Genomic DNA, 26,135 nt, shown 5'->3' with positions numbered 1-26,135 from the left:
ACTCTTATTGGTTGATAAATAAAGACAATTTGACACCAGGATAGAACCAGGCAGGAAATCCAAGCAATAATACAGGAGAAGAAGGGCAGACTCAGAGAGACTCCATCAGCTGCCCAAAGAGCAATATGCCAGAGCACTACCAGTAAACTACGGACCTCAAGGCAATACACAGATTAATAGAATCAGGTTAATGTAAATGTAAGAGCTATCTAGTAATAAGCCTGGGCCATTGGCCAAACATTTCTAATTAATATTAAGTCTCTGAGTGATTATGTAGAAGTGGTGGTGGGACCAGGTGGGACAGAGAAGCCTCTGATTCCACAGACACATAGAGACAGAGAGAGACAGAGACAGAGATATTTAGGCATCTATCCATTGCAGAGCTTTTTGATTAGGATGGGACATCATGCCCACTCCCACTTCTCTATGCTAGGATTTTTGTCTGGTTTGAACCTGCTGTCACAGTCTCTGTGAGTTCATGTGTGCATCAGCCCTGTTGTGTCTGAAAGACTGTGTCCTTCCATCATGGCTACTTCTGGCTCTTAAAACTTTCTCACTCTTCTTCTTCCACACAAAACCTGAGCCTTTCAGGAAGGGGCTTAGTAAATACATCCTATTTAGAGCTGAGTGCTGCAGGTCTCCCTCTCTGCACATTGTCTCCTTGTGGGTTTCTGTGTCAATTCCCATCTACTGCAAGAAGAAGTTTCCCTGGTAAGGACTGAGTGATGTACTGAGGCGAAGCCAAGTGTGGCAGCTAAACAAGGAAATAAAATTAAATAAAAGAGGCACATTAAAGCTCATCTTCATAGGAGGACAATTAATAACTGGGGGATTAATTATTAACGTTCTAACTTTGTGTGACCACTAGATCTGTCACACCGTCATTTCTACTTCTACTGTAAAAGATGTCTGTGTGTGGAGGTTGAAGGTATCTTTGTGGAACTGACTTTTTTTTTGATCCTGGGGATTGAATTCACGTTGTCAGGCTTGCACCCTCAGACAGAAAACACCTTTACTAGCTGAGCCATTTTGCCAGGCCAGTGTGTTATTACACTCTGACCTACTTCGTTCTCCATCACCACTGTCCACACCTGTGCCTCCCGCTTCATTCCCACTGGTGACTTCCTTCTGTGTGATGTACTGCCCCTAGCTTTCATGCTGCAGGTATCCCAAGTCAAAATTAAACTAATGTAAGTGACATGAAATATGAGAACAGATACCATGCATTGTAACTACCATATGACAAACAATGGCATGTTATCATTGCTCAAGGTTGTACAAATTTGAAAAATCACAGTGTATACCACATGTATGCAAATTCTTCCATTCCTTTGAGTATTAGTAGGCATTTTATAGCTTCCTACACTAATTGAATGTCCTAGTTAGCATTTCTATTATGACAAGAAACACCATGGCTGTAAAGCAAGTTGGGACAGGAACTCACGATAGGGTAGGATACTGGGGCAGGAACTGAGTAGAGGCCATGGAAGGGAACTGCCTCTTGGCTTGTTCACCCTGCTTTCTTATAGATCCCAGGACCAGCACCCCAGGGAAGGAACTACCCACCCACCATGGGCTGGGCCCTTCCCCATTAATCACTAATTGAGATACTGTCTTATAGCTTGAGGCATTTCCTCAAGAGAGGCTCCTTTCTGATGACACTAGTTGTGGCAAGTTGACACAAAAACATCCAGTGCACTGGTGGAGCTTCTGATTGGGCCAAGTGCAAAGCGGAGTAACTTGTGGCTGAACGGGGTTTAATCTGTCTCATTGGCATTGAAAAGTGAACTCTGACTCTCATACATTAGAAAACCAGTAAGTGGGCAATATTCACTCTTATATGAGGCTCAAGGTGCCCTGCCCGTAACCAGAGACATGCACTTTAAGATCCCTGAGCTTTAGATCCCACATCTCTAGAGCCCAAAGTCTGGTATTCACATACATGTATTCACACGTATTGGAGATAGTAATGATTGATGGGTTTTCAGATGGACCACCTCCCTCCCAGACAATCTTGTCAACTTTCAGGAACAGGATTTGTGGGCTGTTAATTACAGTTCATGGATGCAGAACACACATAGGACAAACCTATCATCCTTTGTGATGAAATTGAAGGATAAGGGCTGTAGAGATGCTCAGTGGTTAAGAGCATTGCCTGTTCTTCTAGATGACTTGGATTTAATTCTGAAAACCCACATGGCAACTCACAACTGTCTGTAGCTCTAGTCCTAGGGAATCCAACTTGCTCTGACTGTGGGTCATTCAGAGATTCACCAGTCTGACTCATTTTGGTGTTAGTAAATTAGAGACTTTTATTTAAAAAAAAAAAAAAACTAGCAGGATGGAACCAGAGAAAGTTCTCTAGGTAAGGCCCTGGCTATTGTCAGTCCAAGGTTTATAAAGGTAAAACCCACAATTCTATGATTTTGGAGAGCCAAATTAACTCACTCTGTCTGGAGCCTCACCCATTCAAGCAAGGAAGTATTTCATACCAAAGTGGCACTTGGAAGTTAGACTGTTTAATGTTACGACTATAACTTTGTAAGAATAGTTGAGGCAGTGAAATATTTTGCATAACCAGCAGTTTGGAAGAACAGCCCAATTATACCAGGAAGTTGTCTATCTCAGGCTAGTTGACAGGGTAAATTCAAGGAGTAACTTCCTCATGGCTTTTAAAAGCTAAAAGCAATTTTTTTTTACAAGTCTAGCACAGTAAATTATCCTCTAAACAAAATGTTTATCATCACACTCTTCTTACCAGGAAAGAACACACTGTCTCCTTACAGACAAATACTACTAATATAAAATACATAATTTAAAAAAGAAATTGAAGGGCAAATGAATAAAGCTAGAAGAGCCAGGCATGGTGGCTCACAACTTTATTCCCAGCACTGGGGAGGCAAAGGCAAGTTGATGTCTGTGAGTTTGAGGCCAGCCTGGTCCATAAAGTGGATTCCAGGAGCTCTGTAGGGAGACCCTATCTCAAACAAACCTAACCCAAAGAAGCAAATACCCAACAAGCTAGAACAGCAAGCATGTAACTTTAGTTTTTGTTTGGAGCTATAGTTTCCAGGGAGGCTGATGAGAGGGTTAGAGAAACCTCTCTGTGTGCGCCTGCTGCCACCTCTGAGGTGAGAGGAATGAGCCCAGCCCACCCCTGCCAGGTGTTTGTAGCCATGGGGATCAGACCCAAGACCTCTTGTAGGCTTGTAGGCCATTCTCTGTGAACTGAGCTAATCCCTCAGCTCTACCATTGCTCTACATTCATTAATACTCTCAATGACTTCAGATAGGAACTGTCAATGGCGTTTTATGAGAAACAAGTATTTACACTTGTGGGCATTTTTCATGGCATACTCAAGTCCCAGAATTTTGATGCAGTTGCATATAATTTGAATTTAAGTTCTGGAACTTTAGCCTTGCAAAAGTAGGTGGTATTTTTCCTACTTAAATTCTTAATAATTTTAAAATAGAAAATTCATGGTAAAGTAACTAACCAAACAGTAGGTGTAGTAGTAGTAGTTTAAGAGTTTGAATGTTTGGTTAAAGGACAAAACTGAAAAATGGGAAATTTTTAAAGAACTTTTTTCTTTCATAGTGCAACAGGGAAGTAAAAACAAAATTATAAAGCATGCAAGGGACCCACTCTTGGATGCCAGGGCAAAGGGCGGGTCACACATGCATATTGTTAACAGTGCTAAAAGCATCTGATATAAAGTAGAAAAACCAAGTTTCTATGACCTGTCAGAACATACAGACAGTACTGTTCCTTCTGCTGGCACAGAAGCATTGCCCAAGAAGCAATGGGAAGACGTCCATGCTCTCTCAGACAGGCCGAGGTGATCCCATTAAGTGTCTCCTTCACCTTAGAATTCAGCCATTGCAAATGACTCCTGTCCTATTGGAGAAGGAGACACCAGGAATGAAACGATGTAAAGGAGCTCTGCCTCCCTGCTTTGGCTCCCTTGATTCAGAAGATGAAAAGTTCTATGCTCCCCATTCATTCCTCTGCATCCCTGCAGTTGGTGCTGCTGCAATAGCCCTGGGAATCAGTTATCTCAAAAATAAGATGTGTACCTATCTGTGCCTCTTTGAAGGGCCATTGTTAACCCATTGGACCCAGAGCTGGTAATAATTTTCCTAAGAGGGGAACATGAGCAGAATAGGGGTCTAGTCACTATACAATACTTAGGGATTTAAAGCAAACCATCTCCTCTCACAGACCTACACCTCCATGTATGATGGGATTGCTGAGATAGCTGAGATAGAGCAACTCTCCCCCATGACTGAGGCAAGCTGGCCAGGACTTGTTTGAACCAGCTGAATTCCTTCATTTCAGGACTTAGTGGCATGAAGAGACTGTTTCTCAGTCTGATCTTACAGAGATGTTATTAGAAACGTCATCCTTTGACAGTGCTAGTAGAGAATGCCAATGGGCTCTACACTCAGTTCAAACAGCTGAAGGCCTTTGAGAAGATTACATAGGAGCCTGCAATGACATTGGGTCGCCAAGCCCGCTTCCTCTGAGACAGGACATTCTTCATGTTCCTGGGACTCCTCTCCTTATTCCTTACCAAGCTTGGACACTTGTGCTTTTGTTTCTAACTGTCAGTTGTAAAGATGCAGATGCCATCACTTTCTAAGTTCCTTAGATGTCTGGTTCAAATGCCCTTTGGGTATGGATAATGTTAAATAATATATTGCCATGTGCTGTTTCGTCTCTGAGGTGGGATTTAGCCTGCCATCTTCAGACCCAAGCATTTTTGTCTCAAAGGTTCTTTCAAGGCTCCACAACTCAGTCTGACTAACAAGAAGAATTAATACTTTAAAACACGACTACTGTGTTAGGAGAATTAAAATGAAGGAACTTCAAACAAAACATAAGCTGACACTAATTATTTACTGCTAAAACATCCTATCGATTGTTTACTAAACTGATTTGGAATGAAGCAGAGGTTACATATTGTGGTAGTTTGTATGTAATTGGCCCCCATAAGCTCAGGGTGAGTGGCACTATCGGGGTGTGGCTTTGCTGGAGTAGGTATGGCCTTGTTGGAAGAAGTGTGTCACTGTGGGGTGGTCTCATATATGCCCCAGCCACAGCCAGTGTCTCAGTACACTTCCTGTTGCCTGCCAATCAAGATGTAGGACTCTCAGCTCCAGCTCCATGTCTGTGTGTCCACTATCATGTAGTAACCCTAACTAAGATGTATACCAACACATCTCTGCCAACGGATGCCATCAGCAGGGTGCTGAGACCTTCTCCAGACTGTGGACAGATTCTGATGCATTTCAGGTTCAGGTTAAGCAGGTTCATCTTCGCATGCTGTTTGTGGCTTTTCCTGGGAAGACACAAAATAAACATCCAGTCACCCTAGGCAGGGCACCAATGACGGAGCAAAGTTTCATGAACAAATGAGATTACCTAGATAACTTATAGAAACCTGAGGGATGAGTGACTTAAATGAGAATGGACAAGTCAAAGGCAGATGTGCCACTGCCATGACCACATCAGCATGGGGGATAACTCACAAAAGCTACAGCCCCTAATTTCTCTAAGTTACCTGTCCTCCAGACATCTCAGCTGCTCAGCCTCCTCTCCTTAGTGTTTGATACTGCCTATGTCACCTCGGGAGAAAGGGACCTGGTGAATCTTATAAGTTTCAGGGACTTCTTGACACTTGTGAGTTTACTTCCTGTGTACTAATGCACCTCCCTCCGGGATGGAAATGTTTCAATTCAGAGGATAAAGATACAAAACACTCCAACTTTCCTACATCTCTTACATTCTTTCAAGCCACCTCTTCCAGAACATTCCCTGAGGTTTAGATGGATGGCATAGATGTCTGATTATTTTCCTCCATCTGTGATTGAGCATTGGATCGAATGTCACAATAGTCACTTAGTCTCAGGAGTTCAGGTGGCTTTGTGGCACACCACTGTAAAGAGGAAGATTCCTCCCATGGCAGACTGTAGTTGACAGAAGCAGTGACCTATGGGCATAAGCACAAATATGCAGGAGACAGTTTGATAAGGTCACACCCACTCAAAAAACAATAGCGGTTGTTTGCCCAATGAGGGCTGGGACTCCTCACCCACGGGCTTTCCCCTGGCTTACAGTAGCAGACACGAATTCCTTCCTGTGGAGTAGGCCTAAAATCCAATCAGGAAGTTGTTGGTTGTATTCACCGTAGTCATGCCACCTTGGCACTAGCAGGCATCTTGCCTGACACAAAGCCAAGCAGCCAGCATGGAGCCTTGGGGAACTAACTATCCAGCTCCATCACAGTTGTGTCCTGCAACCCAAGCACGTGTCATCTTCAGCAACCGGGTTTTACCATATGGCTCTGGTGTATACATTATAGCAGGGACAAGAGCCTTTGCGTTTGGGAAGGCTCTGGGGCCTTCCTCACCATAGTTCTGGTACTGAACATTTTATCCAGCCACGTTAAGTCTTAAAATGTGTGCCTTTTAATTCAAATGCCTCAATTTTCATCTTAATTGTACTTCTAGTTCTTTTAAAATATTTCTTAAGACATTCAATGGTGAGCAATACATAAAGAAATCTTTTAACACAGTGTAGACAGGATCCCTGAAGGCTCACCATTATCCGATCCAAACAAATGCATTTGATCTCGGGCAATCAGGGGGATACTATGAAAGTCTTGTAAAGTCCAACAGTTAAAGACCTAACTGCTTTCATCAATTGCTCCGTCATAAGAGACATGATGGTACAGCAGCACGGATGCCAGCAACTACTTCATTTAACTCATTAAGCCAGCATGGTTCTCCAGGAGCTATTTGGCTGTACAGGTTGTTGGCAGACTTCAAGCTAGGAGAATAATCTCTATGCTTTGGTTTCTGAAAGTTCATCATAGCACCCAAGCAGTCTGCACTGTTGGTACCCCATCCTACTAGGAGTAGCCGACTTTTCAGGTTCCTTGAGCATACATGACTCCTTTTACACGTTGTACCATCAGAGAAAAGAACATTATGCATGGTGTGTCCCAGCAAAAAAGGCCACCCTGAGAATGTTCCTCAGTCACATAGATGAATTCCTTAATTTCCATGCCATAATGGCAATTCCACCTGAAAGCACTCAGTTTACACAAACTGATATGTTCGCTCACAAATTGCTCATGTATGAAAATTTGAATGTTTTACTCAGTGTTCACCTATTAATTAATGGCTGACAGGCTTGTGCCACATGCCTACAGTCTTAGCATTCAGCAAGATGGAGGGGTGTAGCCTGCATATAATAGGCTTTCTGACAATACCCTGCTGTTGAACTCTCTTACTATAAAATTTTGTTTACCTCACTCAGCAATGCCTCTGCCTGTCCAAGGAATGCTGCAAGAAAGGTGTGTCCTCCCTTCCTGAGCAATGCAGTTTAGTGTTTTTTGAGGACAATATGCAAGCAGCTTCCATCTGGCGATAGTGATGAGAAATACTAAGCGAGTTTATCAGTGTTTTCTGTCCATGCTTTGACTCCGAGATAAGCATGTCAGTTAAGCTGGTCTTGAGCAGCATAGCCTTGAGGCCCCTTGGTTCTGTTGAATCTCAAATTCAACTTCAGTTGTCTGTAACCAGTCACTGATGGACATCAATTCGTGGTCCCTGAAACAGGGCTATGACAGATGCATATGGACTCTACTGAGGAACACCAGAGAGGTATGTGGTTTTTTAATCTTACATAGAGCATACTCTAGGATCCAGGATACCCACATGTCAAACTAAAAGCAAAAACTCATTGCTCACAACGATAACAACATCACAGGCTAAAGTGTTACAGAAATAATATGCATCCCCATTGAGGAGGAGTCGCTCTACATTAGAGGTTAATTAAAGAAAAGCTCTTTAATAGTGTTTGTCTGGCTAGACTAATACCCAAGGAGAGTTGGACATGAACAAAAGAATTTACTTGTGTACATACACTTTATAATTACATATTCCACAATTTTGGTTCCTGGCCCCAGGTCACTTGAATCTAAACAGAGACAGGAGATTTGCACAGCATAAATCTTCTATATTGCCAGAAATATTTTAAGCTTACCAATGTTTTTTTTTTTTTTTTTAAAGTATTTTGGAATAGTTGTTACTAAGGGTCATCTTGCCTAACTGAAAGAATTATGCTTTTTTGATAAGAGAACAGGAGACTTAAAAACAGACCCCAACTTAATGACAGCTGTGACCCTACACTGCCCCCCAAGAATTGCCCTTTAAATGTATGTCTTTGGGAAAGGTAATCAGAGTCTAATGGCTGGTTTTAAGTCAATGCTGTTTCTTTTGTCATGAGAATGGAGTCTAATGGCTGGTCAGCCCTGCTAAATAAAATTCACATCCTAACATCCTAAAGCCCCCTTATTCCCAACATGCCTAGTTAGCACACTAATCTTCAGAGTAATTGGGAGGCAGTTTTCCCTTAGCTAAATTCTACTTGTATTACTTATTGTCTTCTAAGCACATCTATTAGTATGTTTTTTCTAGCATCAATATTATTACTTTGAATTTCTTTCTTTTCTTTTCTCTTTTTTATTAGACAGTGATGGCAAAGTTTCTGTCCTGCCTGGTCCCGCAGCTGTTTAGTCCCAAATAAACACACATACTTGTATTAATTACAAACTGTTTGGCTGATGGCTAAGCTTTTTAGTGGTTAGCCCTCTCTTAATTATTAACCTATTTCTACTAAACTATGTATTGCCACGAGGGTGTGGCTTACCTGTAATGCTCTGGTATGTTACTCCTTTGGCAACTGTTACTCCTTTGGCAGCTACATGGTGTCTCTCCCCCTTGTGACTGCTCCCTGCCTTCCCTCTTCCCAGAATTATCCTAGTCTGGTAGCCCTGCCTATCTTCCTGCCTGGCTTCTCGCCAATAAGCATTTATTCATCAACCAATAAGAGGAACATCATACAGAAGGACATCCCCCATCAAGTCAGGGTTTCTCTGTAAACCAGGCTGGCCTTGAAGAACTCAGAGATCCATCTGCCTCTGCCTTCTGAGTGCTGGGATTAAATGTGTACAGCACCACTGCCAGGCAAGTTTCTTTTTCATCAAAAGTACAAAAACAAGATTTCTGTGACCTTCACTATATAGACAAATACTATTGTTGGCTGCCAGCACAGGGAACATTGTCCAGAAAGCATTAGAAAGATATTTGTGTTGTTTTAAACAGGCTCATGGGCAGGGAGAAATGAGCCCATTAAATGTCCGATTTTGTAATCTCTGGGCTGCAGCATACAGCCATTGCAAATGACTCCTGTACAAGGAGACACCATGGGACAGGACAGGAAATGAGAAGATGCACATGAGCCCTGCCTTAAGCTCTGCCTCCTTTGCTGTCTTTTGACTTTTGATGATTTGAAGACAAAAAGGTCTCTGCTTGATGCTCCTCTGCATCCCCGTGCTCCCGCATTAGCCCAGGACTTGGTTAGCTCAAAAGTGAGGAGGTTTTAGAGGCACACCTAACCTCATCGCCTGCAGCCCTGGTGACTTCTAACCCGTTAAGACCTAGAGTTGGTGATAATTTTCCTAAGAGGGAACATGAGCAGACTAGGGATGTAGTCCCTATACGATACTTAGGGATTTAAAGCAAACCATCTCCTCTTACAGACCCATATCTCCATGTATGATGGGATTGTTGAAAGGGACAGCTGAAACAGAGCAACTCTCCCCCATGACTGGGGCAAGCTGGCCAGGTGCAGTAGTTTGAATGTAACTGATCCCCATAATCACAGAGGGAGTGGCACTATTAGGAGGTGTGGCTTTGTAGGAGTGGGTATGAACTTATTGGAGGAAGTGTGTCCCTGTGGGGACAGGCTTTGAGGTTTCCTATGCTCAGAATACTGCCTAGAGTCTCAGTCCATTTCCTGTTGCCTTCTGATCAAAGATGTAGCCAGCACCATGTCTGCTTGCATGCTACCATGCTCCTGCCATGCATGATGATAATGGACTGAACCTCTGAACTGTAAGTTGCTACCTCAATTAAATGTTTTCCTTTATAAGAGTTACCATAATCCATTTTCTCAGAAAATTGGGAATCAATTATCTAAGTACCTCAAGACCCAGCAATACCACTCATGGGTATACACCCAAAGGATGCTCATAACACAGGACATTTGCTCAACTATGTTCATAGCAACTTTATTTGTAATAGCCAGAACCTGAAAACAACCTAGATGACCCTCAACCAAAGAATGGATAAAGAAAATGCAGTATATTTACACAATGGAACATTACTCAGTGGTTTTAAAAAATGACATATTGAAATTCAAAGGCAAATGAAATGGACAGAACTAGAAAAAAAAACCATCCTGAGTGAGGTAACCCAGACACAGAAAGACAAACACAGTATGTACTCACTCATAAGTAGATATTAAACATAAAGCAAAAGATACCCAGAGTACAATCTACAACCCCAGAGAAACCAGGTGACAAGGAGGACCCTGAAAGAGATATACATGGATACCTCCCCCTCCCTAAGAAGAGGAAATAGACAAGATCTCTTGAGCTAACTGGGAGTGTGGGGGTGAGGGGAGAGTGGTAGGTATGGGGGGGGAAGGGGGAGGGAGGAGGAGAACATGAGGGATAGGGAAGGTCGAGTTGGGAAGGACAGAGAGGAAGAGCAAAGAAAGAGGCACCTTGACAGAGGGAACCATTATGGGGTTATCGAGAAATCTGGCCCTAGGGAAATCCCCAGGGATCCACAAGCATGATCACAGATCAGAATCTAAGCAATAGTGGAGAGGGTACCTTAACTGCCCTTCCCCTGTAATCAGATCAATGACTGCCTTAAGTAACGTCATAGAACCTTCATGCAGTAACTGATGGAAGCAGATGCTGAGATCCACAGCTAAGCATTGGGCCAGTCTCCTAAAGTTCAGTTGTAGAGAGCAAAGGGGTCAGACTGTGCTGGGGAAACCCACAGAAATAGCTGACCCAAGCAAATGGGAGTTCACTGACTCCAGACTGACAGCTGGGTAACCTGCATAAAACCAAACTAGACTCCCTGAATGTGTGTGACAGGTGGGTGGCTTGGGCAGTTTGTGGGTCACTAGCAGTGGAATCAGTATTTATCCAGTAGTGCATGGACTGGGTTTTTGGAGGCCATTCCCTATGGAGAGACACTTTCTCAGCCTAGATAGGCGTGGAGGGGGTGGGGCTTGGTCCTGCCTCAAGTGATATGACAGACTCTGATGAGCGCCCATGGGAGGTCTCACCACTCTGAGGAGTGGAGGGGGAGTGGGGCGGGGTTAGCGGGAGAAAAGAATCGGGGAAGGAACTGAGATTGGTATGTAAAACAAGATTATTTTAAAAATAAAAATAATAATAAAAGAGTTGCCATAATCATGGTGTGTCTTCACCTAATCCTAACTAAAACACCAAGACTTGTTTAAACCTGCTGAATTCCTTCATTTCAGGACTTCATGGTGAAGGATCCAGAAATAGGACTATAGAAATGAAGGGTCCATTCAAGGTCATCATTATCTCTTAAGCTATGGCGAAAATGAAAGTGTCCCACCTCTCAGGCTTTATAAGACCCTAAGAGGGAGTGGAGATTAAAAAGCTGTAAAATTCTAAGCAGAAAAAGTTTTTGTAAAACTCCAAACAAAAAATTTATAAAAATAAACAATAAAAAGGTATGAGAGAGAAATATATATGTAAACACACACACACACACGGGTTCTCTGTGTAGCCCTGGCTGTCCTGGTACTCACCTGTCTGCCTGCCTCTGCCTCCTAAGTGCTTGGATTAGAGGTATACACAACCACACCTTGCTGATTTATTTATTTATTTATTTATTTATTTATTTATTTATTCATTCATTCATTTATTTGAGACAATGTCTCTCTATTATGTCACTTGACTATCTTGGATCTCATGTTGTGAATCAGGCTAACCTCAAACTCCCAGAAATCCATGTGCCTCTGCTTCCCCAGGCTGGGATTAAAGTCATGTGGTACCTCAACTGGCTTGAGGGTGTATTTCTGGTAAAAAAGGACTTTCAAAAAGACCTTATTTATGGCTTATGTTTATTTGGTACTAAAGGAGCATCAACTCAAAATTGCCAATTTGTTGTGGATATTCCTTTGTGTAAAGATGTGTCACTATGATTGGTTTAATAAAAAGCTAAATGGCCAATAGCTAGACAGGACTTTTTGGAAAGAGAGAATGCTGGGAAGAAGCCAGCTAGACTTGGAGGAAGCATGACATGTAGGAGAGGAAGTAACAAGCTACGAGCCATGTGACAGCATGTAAATTAATAGAAGTGGGTTGATTTAAGTTCCAAGAGCTAGTTAGAAACAAGCCTAAGCTATTGGCCAATCTTTTATAATTAATAACAAGTCTCTGTGTCCTTATTGGAGAGCTGATGGTCTGATGAAAAAGCCTGATTCCAGTAGTTTTTAAGGCTCAAAATCTTAACAAGGATAAACTACCATAATTTATAAAATCCTAGTCTTACAAGAGTTACTAATTCATTTTTAATTTTTAAGACAGATCATTCAAATATAAAAATTAATGTCACTTCAAACATCATCAAGTGTCTTGAATGGGCCCAGAATTGTTTATAGTCATGTTAAATACAAACGTAATTCAATTACAGAGACAAGATTAGCAAAAAAGACTAATTTGTATCTCCCTCTTTATAGTTCCCTGTATATGTTTTCAAAGTTAAGCCTAAAGAAAACTGTTTCTCCTTTTTAAACCCACTGTTTGGATAGTTCCCAAAGTCTTTCACGCTTCACCCACTCGAGGGAGCTTCTACCTGCTTCACTGAGGGTACCAGTCACAGAAGGGCAGCCTGAGCTGGACCATTCACAGGGATTTTACAAACTGCCTTTTCCTCAACACAGCAAAGTGAGCTGTATGCTGTACAGATACTGCTAAAGTATGCTTCCTCCCCACTTAATTCTGTGACTGAGTCTCGATATTTTACAGTTCCATCAACACTTTTAGAAGTGGTTATTATTAGGCAAAGTGAAAACAGCCCTAAGTCTTTGATATTATTTTCTGGCTCAATAACTGCTAACAAATCTATCCAATACATAGGAAATTATACTTGTACAAAACTTATGGAGAACAATCTGATGCTTTTCATGCTAATGTAACTGTAAAAGTAGACTTACTTGGATCCACTTACAGCTAATCAACATTCTTGGGTCAAACTGGCTATAGATACCATGAACAAAACCTCATTTTGTGTTCAGGAAGGACAATCTGTTCATCATCTACTTTAAAGAATCTGGTTGGATTGTCAGCAAGCTATGATGACTATGTTAATGTCACCAGGTGAATGACAAATGAACCCTTAATAGAGACAGATGGTTGACAACTCCCTTGTATAGTATAAACATGAATGACAGCTGACATCATGAGAAACGTGGTTTTGAGTGTGTCGGCGATTTCATTTCCAGGCATATATGACAAGGTCACTACACAGGGTGATTCGGTTATGACATTTAACCCAGCCTCACCCATTGTGTTTTTGATATGGGTTCCTCATTATGTACTGAGTGTACTGATAATAACTATACTGTGGAAAGAGATATGTCTTTACTTTTAGGTAAAGCTTTGCCTTCTACAAGGGCCTGTTTATGCAATCAACTAGCCTTTGAGGCATTGCTAGCCAGTCTCTTGGGATATTGTTCTACAAGCAGAAGTCCTGCACTCTTGCCCTTTCTAGATAACACACCCAGAGCTACTAGAAGTTTGCCAACAACTTGCAACAGCAGACTGCAGTTATCAAGGATAAAGCAGATTGCAGTTGGAGCTTCTCTGCTTCTAGCACTGGGACTGATAGCGCCTTCAGCATGAAATCTCCCAACTAGTTTGTACCTTCAGCAAAACTGTCAATGTCGTGGCTACTACCTTTGGAGAATTAAATGTAAAAATGTGGGAACTCTGAACAGCAGTTTTACAAAACCTGAGCTGCCACTGGAGATTTACTGCTAAAAGATATTGGTTGTGAACGTCTCCTGGTATGTGTTTCAGTATTATAGGTGATTCTCACTTGGAATCACAACAGTTGGATCAACTTTAGAGAGATTAAAAGTGGTGAAGCTGGCCTCACTGGTTCCCTTGGCTCCTTTCCTTTCAGGGAGCAATGACAAATATTACAGCTTTGGTTTAAGTTAACCTTCATTTTCAACGCTTCACAAACTCCACATGTCATCTTACTTATCAACACAAACTTTATACTGCTCTTAACGAGTTCACAGGAAAGGGGTGACATGCAGGCCAAAAATAATAAGATTTTCAGGCTTGTTTGCTCTCCTGGGAGGAGTGGGTCTGCCTGCCCTGACTTGGACAAGACACTCCCAACACTTTAGCAATGTAACTTAGACCACTAAAGGGCATTAAACAAACAGCCCTCATTTGGCCAAGAGACCAGAGCACATCGGAGAAATGCTATCTTTTTTTTTTGTTGTTGTTTTATTGTTTGTTTGTTTGTTTTACTGTTTCTCTCTTCCTGCTTTGAACTCTGAGCTATCCAGGATAAAAGCACCACAGAATGTCAGTGAAGGCACCTTAAGCAGCTTAGCTTTGAGTTCCCGGTTTCATTTAATCTTGAATTGCATGAGCAATGGGCACTGGCGGGTCTCAACAGAGGAAGAGGAACACGAATATTAGAATAGTTTTGACTACAATATAAGTTCCAAAAAACAGTGGAGCTTTAAATAGATACCTTAATTAAAAATAAACCACTACATTTTTTTGGTTGTTGTTGTTGATTTTTTGAGACAGGGTTTCTCTGTGTAGCTCTGGCTGTCTTGGAACTCACTTTGTAGACCAGGCTGGCCTTGAACTGAGAGATCTGCCTGCCTCAGCCTCCTGAGTGCTAGAACTAAAGGCATGTACCACTACCAGTGGTGGATATTTTTGGGGGTAGGGGACTGAAATTTCCCAATGATACTTTCTAAATTTGGTGCAACATCTTGCATGTTTGCTTATATCTACAATTGAGTATAATACATAAATGTTCAACAACAAAAAGTGACATGTAGGAAACTTAAATTTTTTTTTAAAATTTACATAGTGTTTGCCAATGTGTGCTACATGCCTGGCCATACTGTACTGTACACATGGAGGAGTAGTTCTTTCTGTATACCAGATGGGTCCTGAGGATTGAACCCAGGTGCTCAGCCTTGGTAGCAAATGCCTTAACCACACTGGGCATCACTGGCATGGAAATTTTAATATAAAAGAGACAAATAACACAAACTTAGTAAGTAAACTTTAACTGAGTACATGCCCAGCTAAATAAATGTGATCATTTCCAATGTGTTTTCTTTACTTTTTTCATTTTGATTTATGTAGTGTGTGCATAGGTGTGTGAACATGCATACACTACGGTATGCATGAAGAGGTTAAAAAGCAACTTATATGAGCTGCTTATCTCCTGTCACATGCATCCGGGATGAGTTTAAGTTGTCAGTCTTGACAGCAAGCACCTTTACTTGATGAGCCAACTCGATGGCCATGACTCTTCATTTTAATAAGTGATTTGATGCTTGCTAACATATGTGATGCTGAATGCCTATTCTAAAATGTTTATGTTTATAGAATAACTAATATGAATTCTGGTGTAGTTAGGTAAGTCTGAAGCACATTTTTTCACATTGGGAACCTGTACTTTATCACTTTTATTATTTTATGCTGACAGATGAGTAACAGATTAGACACATCTGTTAGAATTTAGACCAGATACTGTACAGGTCATACTCATATACAGCTGTAATTTTCTCCATCCTCATAGCTGATTTTACATACAGGACAAGGGCTATGGTCTACAAGCTACTGGAAACTAACAGTGATACAATAAGTTGGTACATGGACATTAAATAAAGGGCCTGTCCTCCCCACCTCACAAAATTCCAAAGTTCACATATCCATTTCCTGGAATGTAAGACCCCACCCACCGTCTGGGAACTGGAGACTTCTCATCAACCACAGACCACGGAATTCTGAATCACAGCCCTGTGCGCTGATGCTCAGACTAGCTTTAAGAGTCCTACTCTGCAGTGAACTTGTAAAACAGCACTCAAAACAGCATAAGGTGAAAAGCAAGTAACCATGTATGAACTGGGTAAATTATCTGCTATACATTTACTCTCACATCTGTATATACTCTATGTATACTCTCATAGTTTGAAGTCCAAATTCTTCTTCTGGGCATTTTCTGGTTTTTACTAACTGTATGAATTTTTAATGACTGTGACAGTGTTTCATGTTAGAAAACCTTCTCACAGTCATCAAACTTATAGGGTTACTAGACTCCTTGTATATCTTGAAGTCAACTGAGGCTTCACTAATTATACAACCTTTCTTATAGTCCTTAAATTCATATGACATTTCACATGTATGAGCTGCTTATGCAGAAAGAAGCCATTTGGGTAGAAATCCTTCCTATATTTGTATAGTCCTGGTTATGTTGTACCAGCATGTGTTCCCTAGAGTTAAGACCTGACCTGTGGAAGAACATTTTCAAACATTCTTTACATTCATCAGCCTTACCAGCATGCATTCTCTGATTCCAGTGAGGACTAACAGTATATAGTAGGTTCCATGCATTACCTAGGGTTTCTCATATGAAGCATTCATGTAGAGAGAGGCCAGAGGTAGAGAAGAAACATTTCATGTATTCTTTATGTACCCAGACTTTACCTGCCTGAGTTCAGTGAGGTACAAAGGGCTCTGACTGAAACTACAAACATTCCATATGTTCCTTATACTCTTACGGTTTCTCACTTGAATGAAAACTGATTTTGAGAGAGAAACAACTTCCATGGAGAAGCTTTTCTGCATTGTTTATACTAATAAGGACCTTACCTGTATGAGTTGCCTGGTGTCGACTGAGTTTTGACTTGCTGTAGAAAGCTTTCAGGCATTCTTTACACTGATAGGGCTTCTCACCTGTGTGAGTTCGCTGATGTAAAGTGAGGTTTGACTTGTTGTAGAAAGCATTCTTGCACACTTTACATTCATAGGGCTTCTCACCCGTATGAATTCTCTGGTGTGCAGTAAGGTTTGATTTCTGCCAAAAAGCTTTCTTACATTCATTACATTCATAGGGCTTCTCACCCGTATGGGTTCTCTGATGGCGAGTGAGATGGGACTTGTAAAAGAAAGCTTTCTTACATTCTTTACATCCATAAGGCTTCTCTCCTGTATGAGTTCTCTGATGTAAAGTTAGAAGCCACTTGCGGCGGAAGGTTTTCTTGCATTCTTCACACCCATAGGGCTTCTCTCCTGTGTGAGTTCTCTGGTGTTGGATGAGATGGCACTTGTGGTAGAAAGCTTTTGGGCAGTCTTCACACCCGTAGGGCTTCTCTCCTGTGTGAGTTCTCTGGTGTCGAAAGAGATGTGACTTGTGGTAGAAGCCCTTCTTGCATTGTTTGCACTCATAGGTCTTCTCTTTATTTTCCATTCCCTGGTGTTCAGTGAGTGTTGACTTATCAAGGACAACTTCACAGCAGTCCCGACAGTGTTTTCCACACGTGTGATTCTTCTTGTGTTGTGGCCTTTGATAATATGTTTCCATCCATGAACTGGATTTCTCTCCTTGCTGAATTTTCCATTGAACCTTTAGTTGTGCCTTAAGAAAGAAGAATTTCTTTTATTCATTGAACATGAATAACATGACTATTGTTATGTCCTAACATGGCGCCCTAATGTTTGTAAGGTGTGGGGTTTTTTTTTCCACATGTAACCTCATGAACTGTATATTTATAGCATTTCTCATCTGTGTAATTTATTATTTGCTGATTTTTTTTCATCCAATGAGTTGCAGTAATTTTTTTTCTCTATAAATCCTGCAACTCTAAAGAACGAAGCTACTACACTCTGTAGACAGATCCGTTAAATAAATGCAATCTGGCAGTTAATGTGTAATTCACTGAAACCAAAATATCTTTCATGAAGTCCCACATGGAAGTCACTGCTCCAGGACCTTTACATTTCCAAAGGATGTGTACAGGATACTGTGGAGCATCATCGTTGAGGAGAAGTCAGTTAAACCATTTTGCTCAACAGGAATATTTAAAATATTCTGCATGAGTTCATGTGGCTGTCATCTTTTGTTTAAAGTGGCTGCTGCTGTGAGATTGTTTTTTTCTTTGACATGCCAAATGTAACTTTCTGTAAGTTGTGGGAAGTAGTATCCTGGGCAGGCAACCTCTGACTGGCAATTTAAATATGGCCACTTAAAAACCTAAAGTCTGTGTTCTTTTCATCCTAACTCCATGCGTGACTTAGTGGCCAGAATGGAGAAGAGTGCCGAATGGGCACCAGTCAGGTAGACTAGGGCTTGACCTCAAAAGTAGACTAAATTTACCCAGTACTAAACTACCCTTACAGTGTTGTGCTTCATGAGTTGTATTTTATACAATAGAAATAAAGGAATGCCGCTGACACAGTCCAGAGCCATCCTTAGCTACCTTGCTGTCAAGTACAACTTGTATGGGAAGGACCTGAAGGAGAGACTCAGGATTGACATGTATACTGAGGGCACCCTGGACCTGATGCTAATGATCGCCCAGGCTCCATTTAAACCCCCTAAGGAAAAGGAGGAGAGCTATGCTTTAATAGTGGTGAGAGCTAAGACCTGTTACTTTCCTGTCTTTGAAAAGATTTTAAAAGACCATGGGGAGGCTTTTCTTGTTGGCAACCAGCTCAGCTGGGCAGACATACAGCTGTTAGAAGCCATTTTGATGGTGGAGGAACTCAGCGCCCCTGTGCTGACTTCCCTCTGCTGCAGGCATTTAAGGCAAGAATCAGCATCATTCCTACAATTAAGAAGTTCCTTCAGCCTGGGAGTCAGAGGAAGCCACCCCCAGACAGCCACTATGTTGAGGTGGTCAGGAATGTCCTGAAGTTCTAGTGGCCTCAGGTCTTAAGATGGATACATCAAGTATCCAATTACAGTGTCACCATAGGCCAGCTACAGAACATTCCAGAAACAAGGTATAGATAGATCCCAGGAGTTTTTGAAAAACAAAACCACTCTGCCATCAGAGACACATGCCAATTAAATATAATGAAAAACTAAAAAAAAAAGAAAAGAAAAGAAAAGAAAAAGAAATAAGATGCCATGCAGGGAATCAATCACATTCCAGATTTAGAGAAAGGGAAGGATGCAAACCATTACTGTGGAACAGGTTTTGTTGGTACTCATAAAGCACCATATTAGGAAAACAGAACCGTGCCTTAAGAAGGAACGATAACGGCGGCAGGACTAAGATATGTTCACGCTGTGTCCTTAAATTAACTGTGTTTCGAGCAATAAGTGGTATTTAACAAAGGATTCAAAAAATTCCCTGAGATAATTAGGTCTCTTGACTGTGAACTTCCTTTGTTGAATATTACCTTTGTATAGAAAGAGCCTAATTGAATATATTGAAAATGGCAGGATGCTCTTTTATCTTACTACAGGGACTAAGATGTATAGAATATGGGAGAAGTTTCTCAGTTTCATCATTGGGTATAGGACTCAGTATGAGAAAAATTAAAAGGAAATCTCCCCAAACAATTCCACTCTTCATGTTCAGATAACAAGTAGTCTGAGTCCACATTAAAAGTTTCACTTACTTCAGCCATCTCTTCATTTGATATGCTGCTACTGGTGGTTTTCATGTCACACCAATGTCTTTCTTCCTTTTCCTGGATGGTCTCAATCGGGACACGTGCTTTTTTAAGACCTAAAATAACATAAAAAAATCATTACCCACAAACAATCATATTATTTATTAATTTAAACACATAGTGTCTTAGTTTTCTCGTGTAAATTGTATGACAATATTAGCTGTGACAATTTATTCTTTTGTTTATTTGTTTTGAGACAGGGTCTTTCTGTGTAGCCCTGGCTGTCCTGGAACTCCTGGAATTCAGAGATCCATCTGCTTCTACTTCCCGAGTGCTGGGCTTAAAGGTGTGCGCCACCACCACCTGGCTGACAATTTATTCTTAAATAAATCAGTATGACTCTGGCTGAGAAGGTGGCTCAGTGACTTAGTAAGTGCTGGCCACAAATTCATGAAAACTGGAGTTCAGATCCCCACAATCCAGGCAGGCTAGATTAAACATTGGTGATTCTAGGCTGAGAACGAAAGCAGAGATAAGAGAACCCGGGGGGGGGGGTGGGGAGCAGTCTGGCAAGCGACCCTAATGGATAAACTGGAAGAACAATTAAGGATGATTCTGTATATCACACTCAGTTATCCACCGTGACACTTGCCAGGCCTTACACATCTTGAGCATTTTTCTCAGTGCATCTGCACTTTCAGGTTCCATGCCTGCTCCTGTAAAAAAGAAAACAGTCAGGCTGGGGGGGGGGGGGCGCACACCTTTAATCCCAGCATTTGGGAGGCAGAGACAGGTGGATCCGTGTGAATTCATGGCCAGCCTGGTCTACAAGAGCTAGTTCCAGCCAGGTCAGCTTCCAAAGCCACGGAGAAACCCTGTCTCGGAGAAAAAAGAAAGAAAGAAAAAAAACAAAACCAAAAAAACAACCCTCTAATGTCAGTGTCCACAGCCTCTCTGAATTGTGAAGATTTCTTTTCAGTTTCCTAGCATACAGGATGTAGGATGTCTGTGTGGCTAAACACAACCAATTTCTTCTCCAAAACCAGTCTGCTATTATAGAGAAAACCACACTGCTTGATTCAACAGTCAGAACCACTGCTTATCAGGTGAACAAAATGCAAGTGTTGAATGAATACGTAAACAAACATGTAATAAAAATCTACTTTGCGGGGGGGGGGTCTGTGTGTGTGTGTGTGTGTGTGTGTGTGTGTGTTTCTGTTTTACCAATCAGTGGTGGTGCTTGCCTTTAATCCCAGCACTGGGGGAGGCAGAAGCAGGGAGAACTCTGTTAGCCTGGTCTACAAAGTAAGATCCAGGACAGCTAGGGCTATTAAACAGTGAAACCCTGTTGTGGAAAACCAACCAACCAATCAAACAAACCATGTATATATGGGGTAATTATATCAACAGAACTAGCAAGGTGGCTTGATAGGGAGACCTCTCTAAGGACTGCAAAAGCCATGTGCCTGGATCATATGACCAGCTGTTTTCAGGGCTGTGGCCAACCCCAGCCATCTCTCTTCTGGTTTACCTCCTTTGCCCAGTATACATTCACAGACCTCGAACATTCCAGATTGAGGCTTCTGCTTTACTCCAAGGCCCAAATCCCTGCTCCAACTTGAAGATTAACTCAGGTTTGGTTGTGCAGTGCCCTGTAAATGGGGATCATATAGAAATGGTGAGAAAGTTCTACCAAGACCACTGAAGAAAGACCTCAACCCCATTTTTGATTTGGGCTATGATGGGTGCGTTTGAATTTGTTAGCTTCACACTCATGTTCTTCACTGTCTGGAATATTACCCTCAAGTGGCATTAATACACAATAAATTATGCAACATAATTTTAAAAAATTTAATAAGCAGATGACAAGAAGAGACAAAAAGATGAAGTTGAAAGGGTAACTTTGTTGTGGTATATTATTTAAGATGTGTTACATTTGTTTATACTGTAGAATATTTGTTTAATGATGCAAAGATGTGTTGTGTTCTTTTATGTTGCATTTGCTTAATTGTGTGAAGTTGTGGTACTGTGCCTGTCTAAAACAAGTTATTGGTCTAATAAAGAACTGAATGACCAATAGCTAGGCAGGAGAAAGGACAGGCGAGGCTGGCAGGCAGAGAGAATAAAGAGGAGGAGAGATCCAGGCTGGGGAGGACAGAAGAGGGAGGGATGAGAGAAGGATAGGGGGTGCCAGGGACCAGTTATCCGGACACACAGTAAGGAGAGAAGAGGTATACAGGAATAGAGGACGATAAAAGCCCAAGACCAAAGGGAGATAGGATAATTTAAGTCAAGAAAAGTTGGCTAGAAACAAGTCAAGCTGCAGTCAGGCATTCATAACTAAGAATAAGCTTCCATGTGTGATGTACTTGGGAGCTGGGTGGTGGGACCCCAAGGAGTAAAGAGTAACAAAACCAACTACATTTTGGTGTTTGCAGCATGGGCCCGTATTTCCATGTGGGGCCTGAGAAAGCTGAAAAAAGAAAATAGATACTGCTCCTTTAAGAGTCTCTGCCACACAACGGAACACTTGAATGGCCTTTTGTATGTGAAGGAGAAACAAAACTTAAAAAATCCTACCACAATGCAGGGCATTCCAGAGCTGGGTGAATGAATGTAGTTCCCAGTCACATACCTCCAACAAGGCTATGAGCTTTAGGCTTGGCTTTCATGACCCAAGAAGTGGGTGGGGCCAGCCACCAAGGTGGTGGTAGAGGTCCTAGCTGCTATGCTTAGCAGTTTAAAGGCTCATGTGGTCAAAACAGACTAGAGATATGCAGCAAAGACAGATTCAAACAGGGAAAAAAAAAAACCTTCTAAACAAGTTAGTGTGTTTAAAAAATGTATATAGGTTACAGAAAAAAATAGGTTATAGAAAAAAATAGGTTAAAAATAATATAGTAGTCTTTAAAGAGATAAAGTAATAAAAGAGAATAAGCCACGTAGAGACGGACGGGAAACACATCAGGTATGTTGCTGTATTGACCTTGAATTTTTTGAATGCTGGTAAATGAATAGCAGCTGCTGACAGACACGGGATTGTGAACTGGACTGCTAAAATAAACCACCCTACATAGTTTAAGAATACCTTAGCTTTAAAATGGAACTCAAAAAAATCCATTGCTTTTATTTCCACAGGAAATGTGAAGCTGTGGATTCCGTCAGGGTTAATAGGATCAGGTTTGATTGGGGGAGACCTCCTGAACCTTGACAGGTGATATCTATCAACAAAGGTGACAGCTGGTCTTCCCAGGACTTGACCATTGTCTCAATTTTCCCAGGTTCCCTAAAGATGCCTTTGCCCACAGACAGCAGGAAGAAGTCTAGAGAAAACGACACCCACATTCCCAAGAGTTGGGGTGTGAGTGGTTTTTGGCTATTTGGTAGGTTATAGATATTTATCATTTAGTGGAATATAGGATAAAAAACAACTATTAATATTTTATATTGGCATGGATTTTGGTATCTTGATACAAATTTAAAGTTATTTTTGTTATACTGTATGTAGTTTTCTACTTTTGCTTGGGGTATTGTACTTATGCAGTTCATTTAAAAATGCAAAATATAAAGAAATGAGGTTAGTAATTAATGTATGACAGTCAATCTTGTAGTCACATTAGGTATTTTCAAGGTTAAACAGGTATATTTTAGACAGATTTTCAAACACTTCAAAGACCTACAGAATACAGAAGCTAAGATGTTTAATAACCAAAGATTTTTCGTGAAAATGAGACACATCTGTTCCTGGGAGCACGAGTTCTTCATAAAAGGATGATGGATAGAAGACGCTCCATTTGGAGGTTGCTTTCAATGTGGCTGCTCGTGCCTTGACTACTTCTGGCAGTGTGCTGTGTACACTGAACAAACAGAAAGTGACTATTGAACATTGACTACTGCTGGCAGTGTGCTGTGTACACTGAACAAACAGAAAGTGACTACTGAACACTGCCAAGACAAGGCAGGACAGTCCTTCGAGATCCCTGCTTCACAGAAGAGTCTGCCAGATGTTTTAGGCCTGTAAACCAAAGATGGGTGCCCCAAAGGGCATAGGAATTTTGTGTTACTGTCCAGGAGTCAGTCTTTGATTGAGTTAAAGACTAAATAGTAAGATTTAATTGTCCCTTAGTTATGATAGAAAAGCAAATTAGGGATAAAACTTTTGAATCACTAAGGTAAGATAGATAATATAGTATTTCTCTGAATTTGCTAATTACAAATGGACTGAATATTGTAAATGTGATTCTTACTTGATCACTGTGTTGTTGTGTATAGTTTTACTATGTTAAAGTTAAAAGTTTTCATTTTTGTTTAGATAAAAGAGGGAAGTGTTAGTTTCAGATGTGTTACATTCATTTATGCTGTGGAATATTTGTTTAATGATGCAAAGATGTGTTACATACTTTTAGGTTGCACTCGTTTAACTCTGTAAAACTGTGTTACTTTGCCTGTCTAAACACCTGATAGAGCTAATAAAGAACTGAATGGCCAACAGCTAGGCAGGAGAGGGATGGGGGGGCATGTGGGCAGAGAGAATGAATAGGAGAAATCCAAGCTGAGGAGGACAGAGGAAGGAGGAGGGAGAGCAGGAGAAGAGAATGCCAGGAACCAGTCTCCCAGCCACACAACCAGCATGGAGTAAGAAGACAGAAAAAAGCTCAGAGGAGAGGGTAGCAGTGTCAGACGATACAAATAAAATGTGACAGAAACAACCTGGCATGTTCCCATCATTCTTGTAAGCTATAATTTACTCAAAGCTGTAAAGTACTGGTTATTAAAGTGTGGAAAAGATACAGGACAAAGACACACAAAAAAAGGATGTGTCTAGCCACTGGGGTGCATTTGGAAGGAATGAGAAACTTGTAATGTTCAGTTGTACAGCAGTGAATTTATAGCTGGCTCGTTGATAATAGCTGTCAGAGAAACTCTAAATGAACTACAAACAAAGATTATCCAAGCTGACAGACTCACCAACTACCATCATCTGATCGTCACACATCTGTAAGAGTATCGCAAAGACACACTGTCCTACATAAATATACACAGGAGTGTGTCTCCTAAAATGTCTATCAGTTACTACCAACAGTTAGCCATATTCTCTTACTTATCAACCTGCAGACGAGAGTTGCTAGCAGACTTACAGAGGGCTAGACTCACCCACAAACACCAGGCTGCTGTAGGTCTCCAGCATCACATCCCTGTAGAGGGTCCTCTGAGCAGCATCCAGGTCCTGCCACTCCCGCCTCGTGAAGTCCACAGCTACGTCCTCAAATGACACCGATTCCTGTAATGACACATTTCTCTTTAACCCAGGCACCATTAAGCCTTGGGAACAGAAACTGACACCCCAGTCTTCACTGTGACGTACACTTAAACAGCATCTTACAGAAGGTGCAGCTCAATTAGCTTCTCTATTGCTGTAAGAAAACAAAACAACAACAACAAACTGGCTAAAAAAAAAAAAAAAAACAATCTGGGAAGGAAAGGAAAGAGTCTGTTTGGCTTACAAGTGACAGTTCACCATCAAGGGAAGCCAAGGCTGGGACACATGACAGGAACTGAAGCAGAGAGCTCTGGTTACTGGCCTCTATGACTTGCTCAGTTTGCTTTTTCTTATGCAGCCTGACCACCTGCCCAGCAGTGGCTCAACCCACAATGGACTGGACCTTCCTACACCAATTATCAGTCAAAAAAATGCACCACAGGCTTGCCTCCAGAACAACCTGATGGAGGCATTTTCCCAATCAAGGTTCCTTTCCCAGATGACTATCACATTGCCCATTTAAAAAAAAAAAAAAATAGAAAACACAGTCTATTTTGGGAGAAAGAAAAATCAATACAAATATCTTCTGTGTCAGTATGGTAATTCAAAAAAAATAGGATTGTAGACTTTCCATGCACTTAAAATGGAAATCCAAGTAATATATGTGTGTAATGATTGTTTTATAAAGAGCAAGAGCAAGAGATGTGTAACTCCAGCCCTATAAAAATAGTATCAAACTGTGAAAGCAAGAACCTCAATTAAAATACAAATTTTCAGGCTGATGACACAGCATTGTAATAAAATCTACACCCCCCCCAGTTGCATGGCTGTGGAATCTGTTCCTAGCATCTATTGCAGACTAGGTACTGCTGTTGAAGTGGGTCACTGGGGCTGAAGAGATGGCATGGAGGTTAAGGGCACTTCTTTTGCTTTCAGAGGACCCTGGTTTTGTTCCCAGCACTCATACAGTGGCCCACAACCACCTGTAGCATCTGGCCCAAGTGATCCAACACCCTATTCTGAACTCTTCAGTCACCAGGCATGAAAGTGGTGCATGTACACGTGTGTAGTCAAAGCACACAGAATAACGAAATCGTCTTTACATGTGAATTATGACTCCGTATAGGGTCACATAAGAATGTAGAGGCCAAGTACCGCCAAATAAAAAAGTTTGGCAATACTTAAACAGTTTCTGAAAACACAACCAAAAATTAGTTGAGCATCAAATATGCCATGACTCCAATGTGTTTGGGGCAGCGCTCCCCAATACTGCGTCAGGGGTAGTATACATGCAA

General features: G+C 41.3%; 3 protein-coding genes across 3 annotated transcripts; 1 reads left to right on the top strand and 2 right to left on the bottom strand.

Moving 5' to 3' along the window:
* Positions 1–5,571: 5,571 nt before the first annotated feature.
* On the bottom strand, positions 5,572–17,516 carry LOC127229925 (zinc finger protein 25-like). The gene is made up of 2 exons (XM_051195025.1): positions 16,830–17,516; positions 5,572–5,993 (listed from the first exon to the last, which is right to left on the bottom strand). Exons 1-2 carry the CDS (start codon positions 17,425–17,427, stop codon positions 5,917–5,919), a joined length of 675 nt encoding a protein of 224 aa, XP_051050982.1. The 5' UTR covers positions 17,428–17,516; the 3' UTR covers positions 5,572–5,916.
* Positions 17,517–18,396: 880 nt separating this feature from the next.
* Positions 18,397–19,003, top strand: LOC127229926 (glutathione S-transferase A4-like). Its single transcript, XM_051195026.1, is given in 2 exon segments — positions 18,397–18,737; positions 18,740–19,003. Coding segments are annotated over 2 exon segments (477 nt in total). The 5' UTR covers positions 18,397–18,400; the 3' UTR covers positions 18,880–19,003.
* A 1,962-nt stretch (positions 19,004–20,965) lies between these two features.
* On the bottom strand, positions 20,966–24,930 carry LOC127229927 (zinc finger protein 809). The gene is made up of 2 exons (XM_051195027.1): positions 24,735–24,930; positions 20,966–21,232 (listed from the first exon to the last, which is right to left on the bottom strand). Exons 1-2 carry the CDS (start codon positions 24,895–24,897, stop codon positions 21,132–21,134), a joined length of 264 nt encoding a protein of 87 aa, XP_051050984.1. The 5' UTR covers positions 24,898–24,930; the 3' UTR covers positions 20,966–21,131.
* Between the last annotated feature and the right edge of the window lie 1,205 nt (positions 24,931–26,135).

This window comes from Phodopus roborovskii, unplaced genomic scaffold (assembly GCF_943737965.1).
Source record: "Phodopus roborovskii unplaced genomic scaffold, PHOROB, whole genome shotgun sequence".
Taxonomy (NCBI): Eukaryota; Metazoa; Chordata; class Mammalia; order Rodentia; family Cricetidae; genus Phodopus; species Phodopus roborovskii.
Note: the sequence above shows the minus strand (reverse complement) of the source record. Positions and strands in the feature narration are given on the sequence as shown.

Bases quoted from the DNA above. Each gene is read 5' to 3' on its own strand.
- LOC127229925 (XM_051195025.1), bottom strand. From the start codon at position 17,427: ATGGAAAATAAAGAGAAGACCTATGAGTGCAAACAATGCAAGAAGGGC. The intron at 5,994-16,829 runs GTAAGGTCCTTA...TTATGCCCATAG, and splicing joins ACACCAGGCAACTCATACAG to GTCACTGCTTCTGTCAACTA.
- LOC127229927 (XM_051195027.1), bottom strand. From the start codon at position 24,897: ATGGTGCCTGGGTTAAAGAGAAATGTGTCATTACAGGAATCGGTGTCA. The intron at 21,233-24,734 runs GTGAGTCTAGCC...CCCCATTTACAG, and splicing joins CAGCAGCCTGGTGTTTGTGG to GGCACTGCACAACCAAACCT.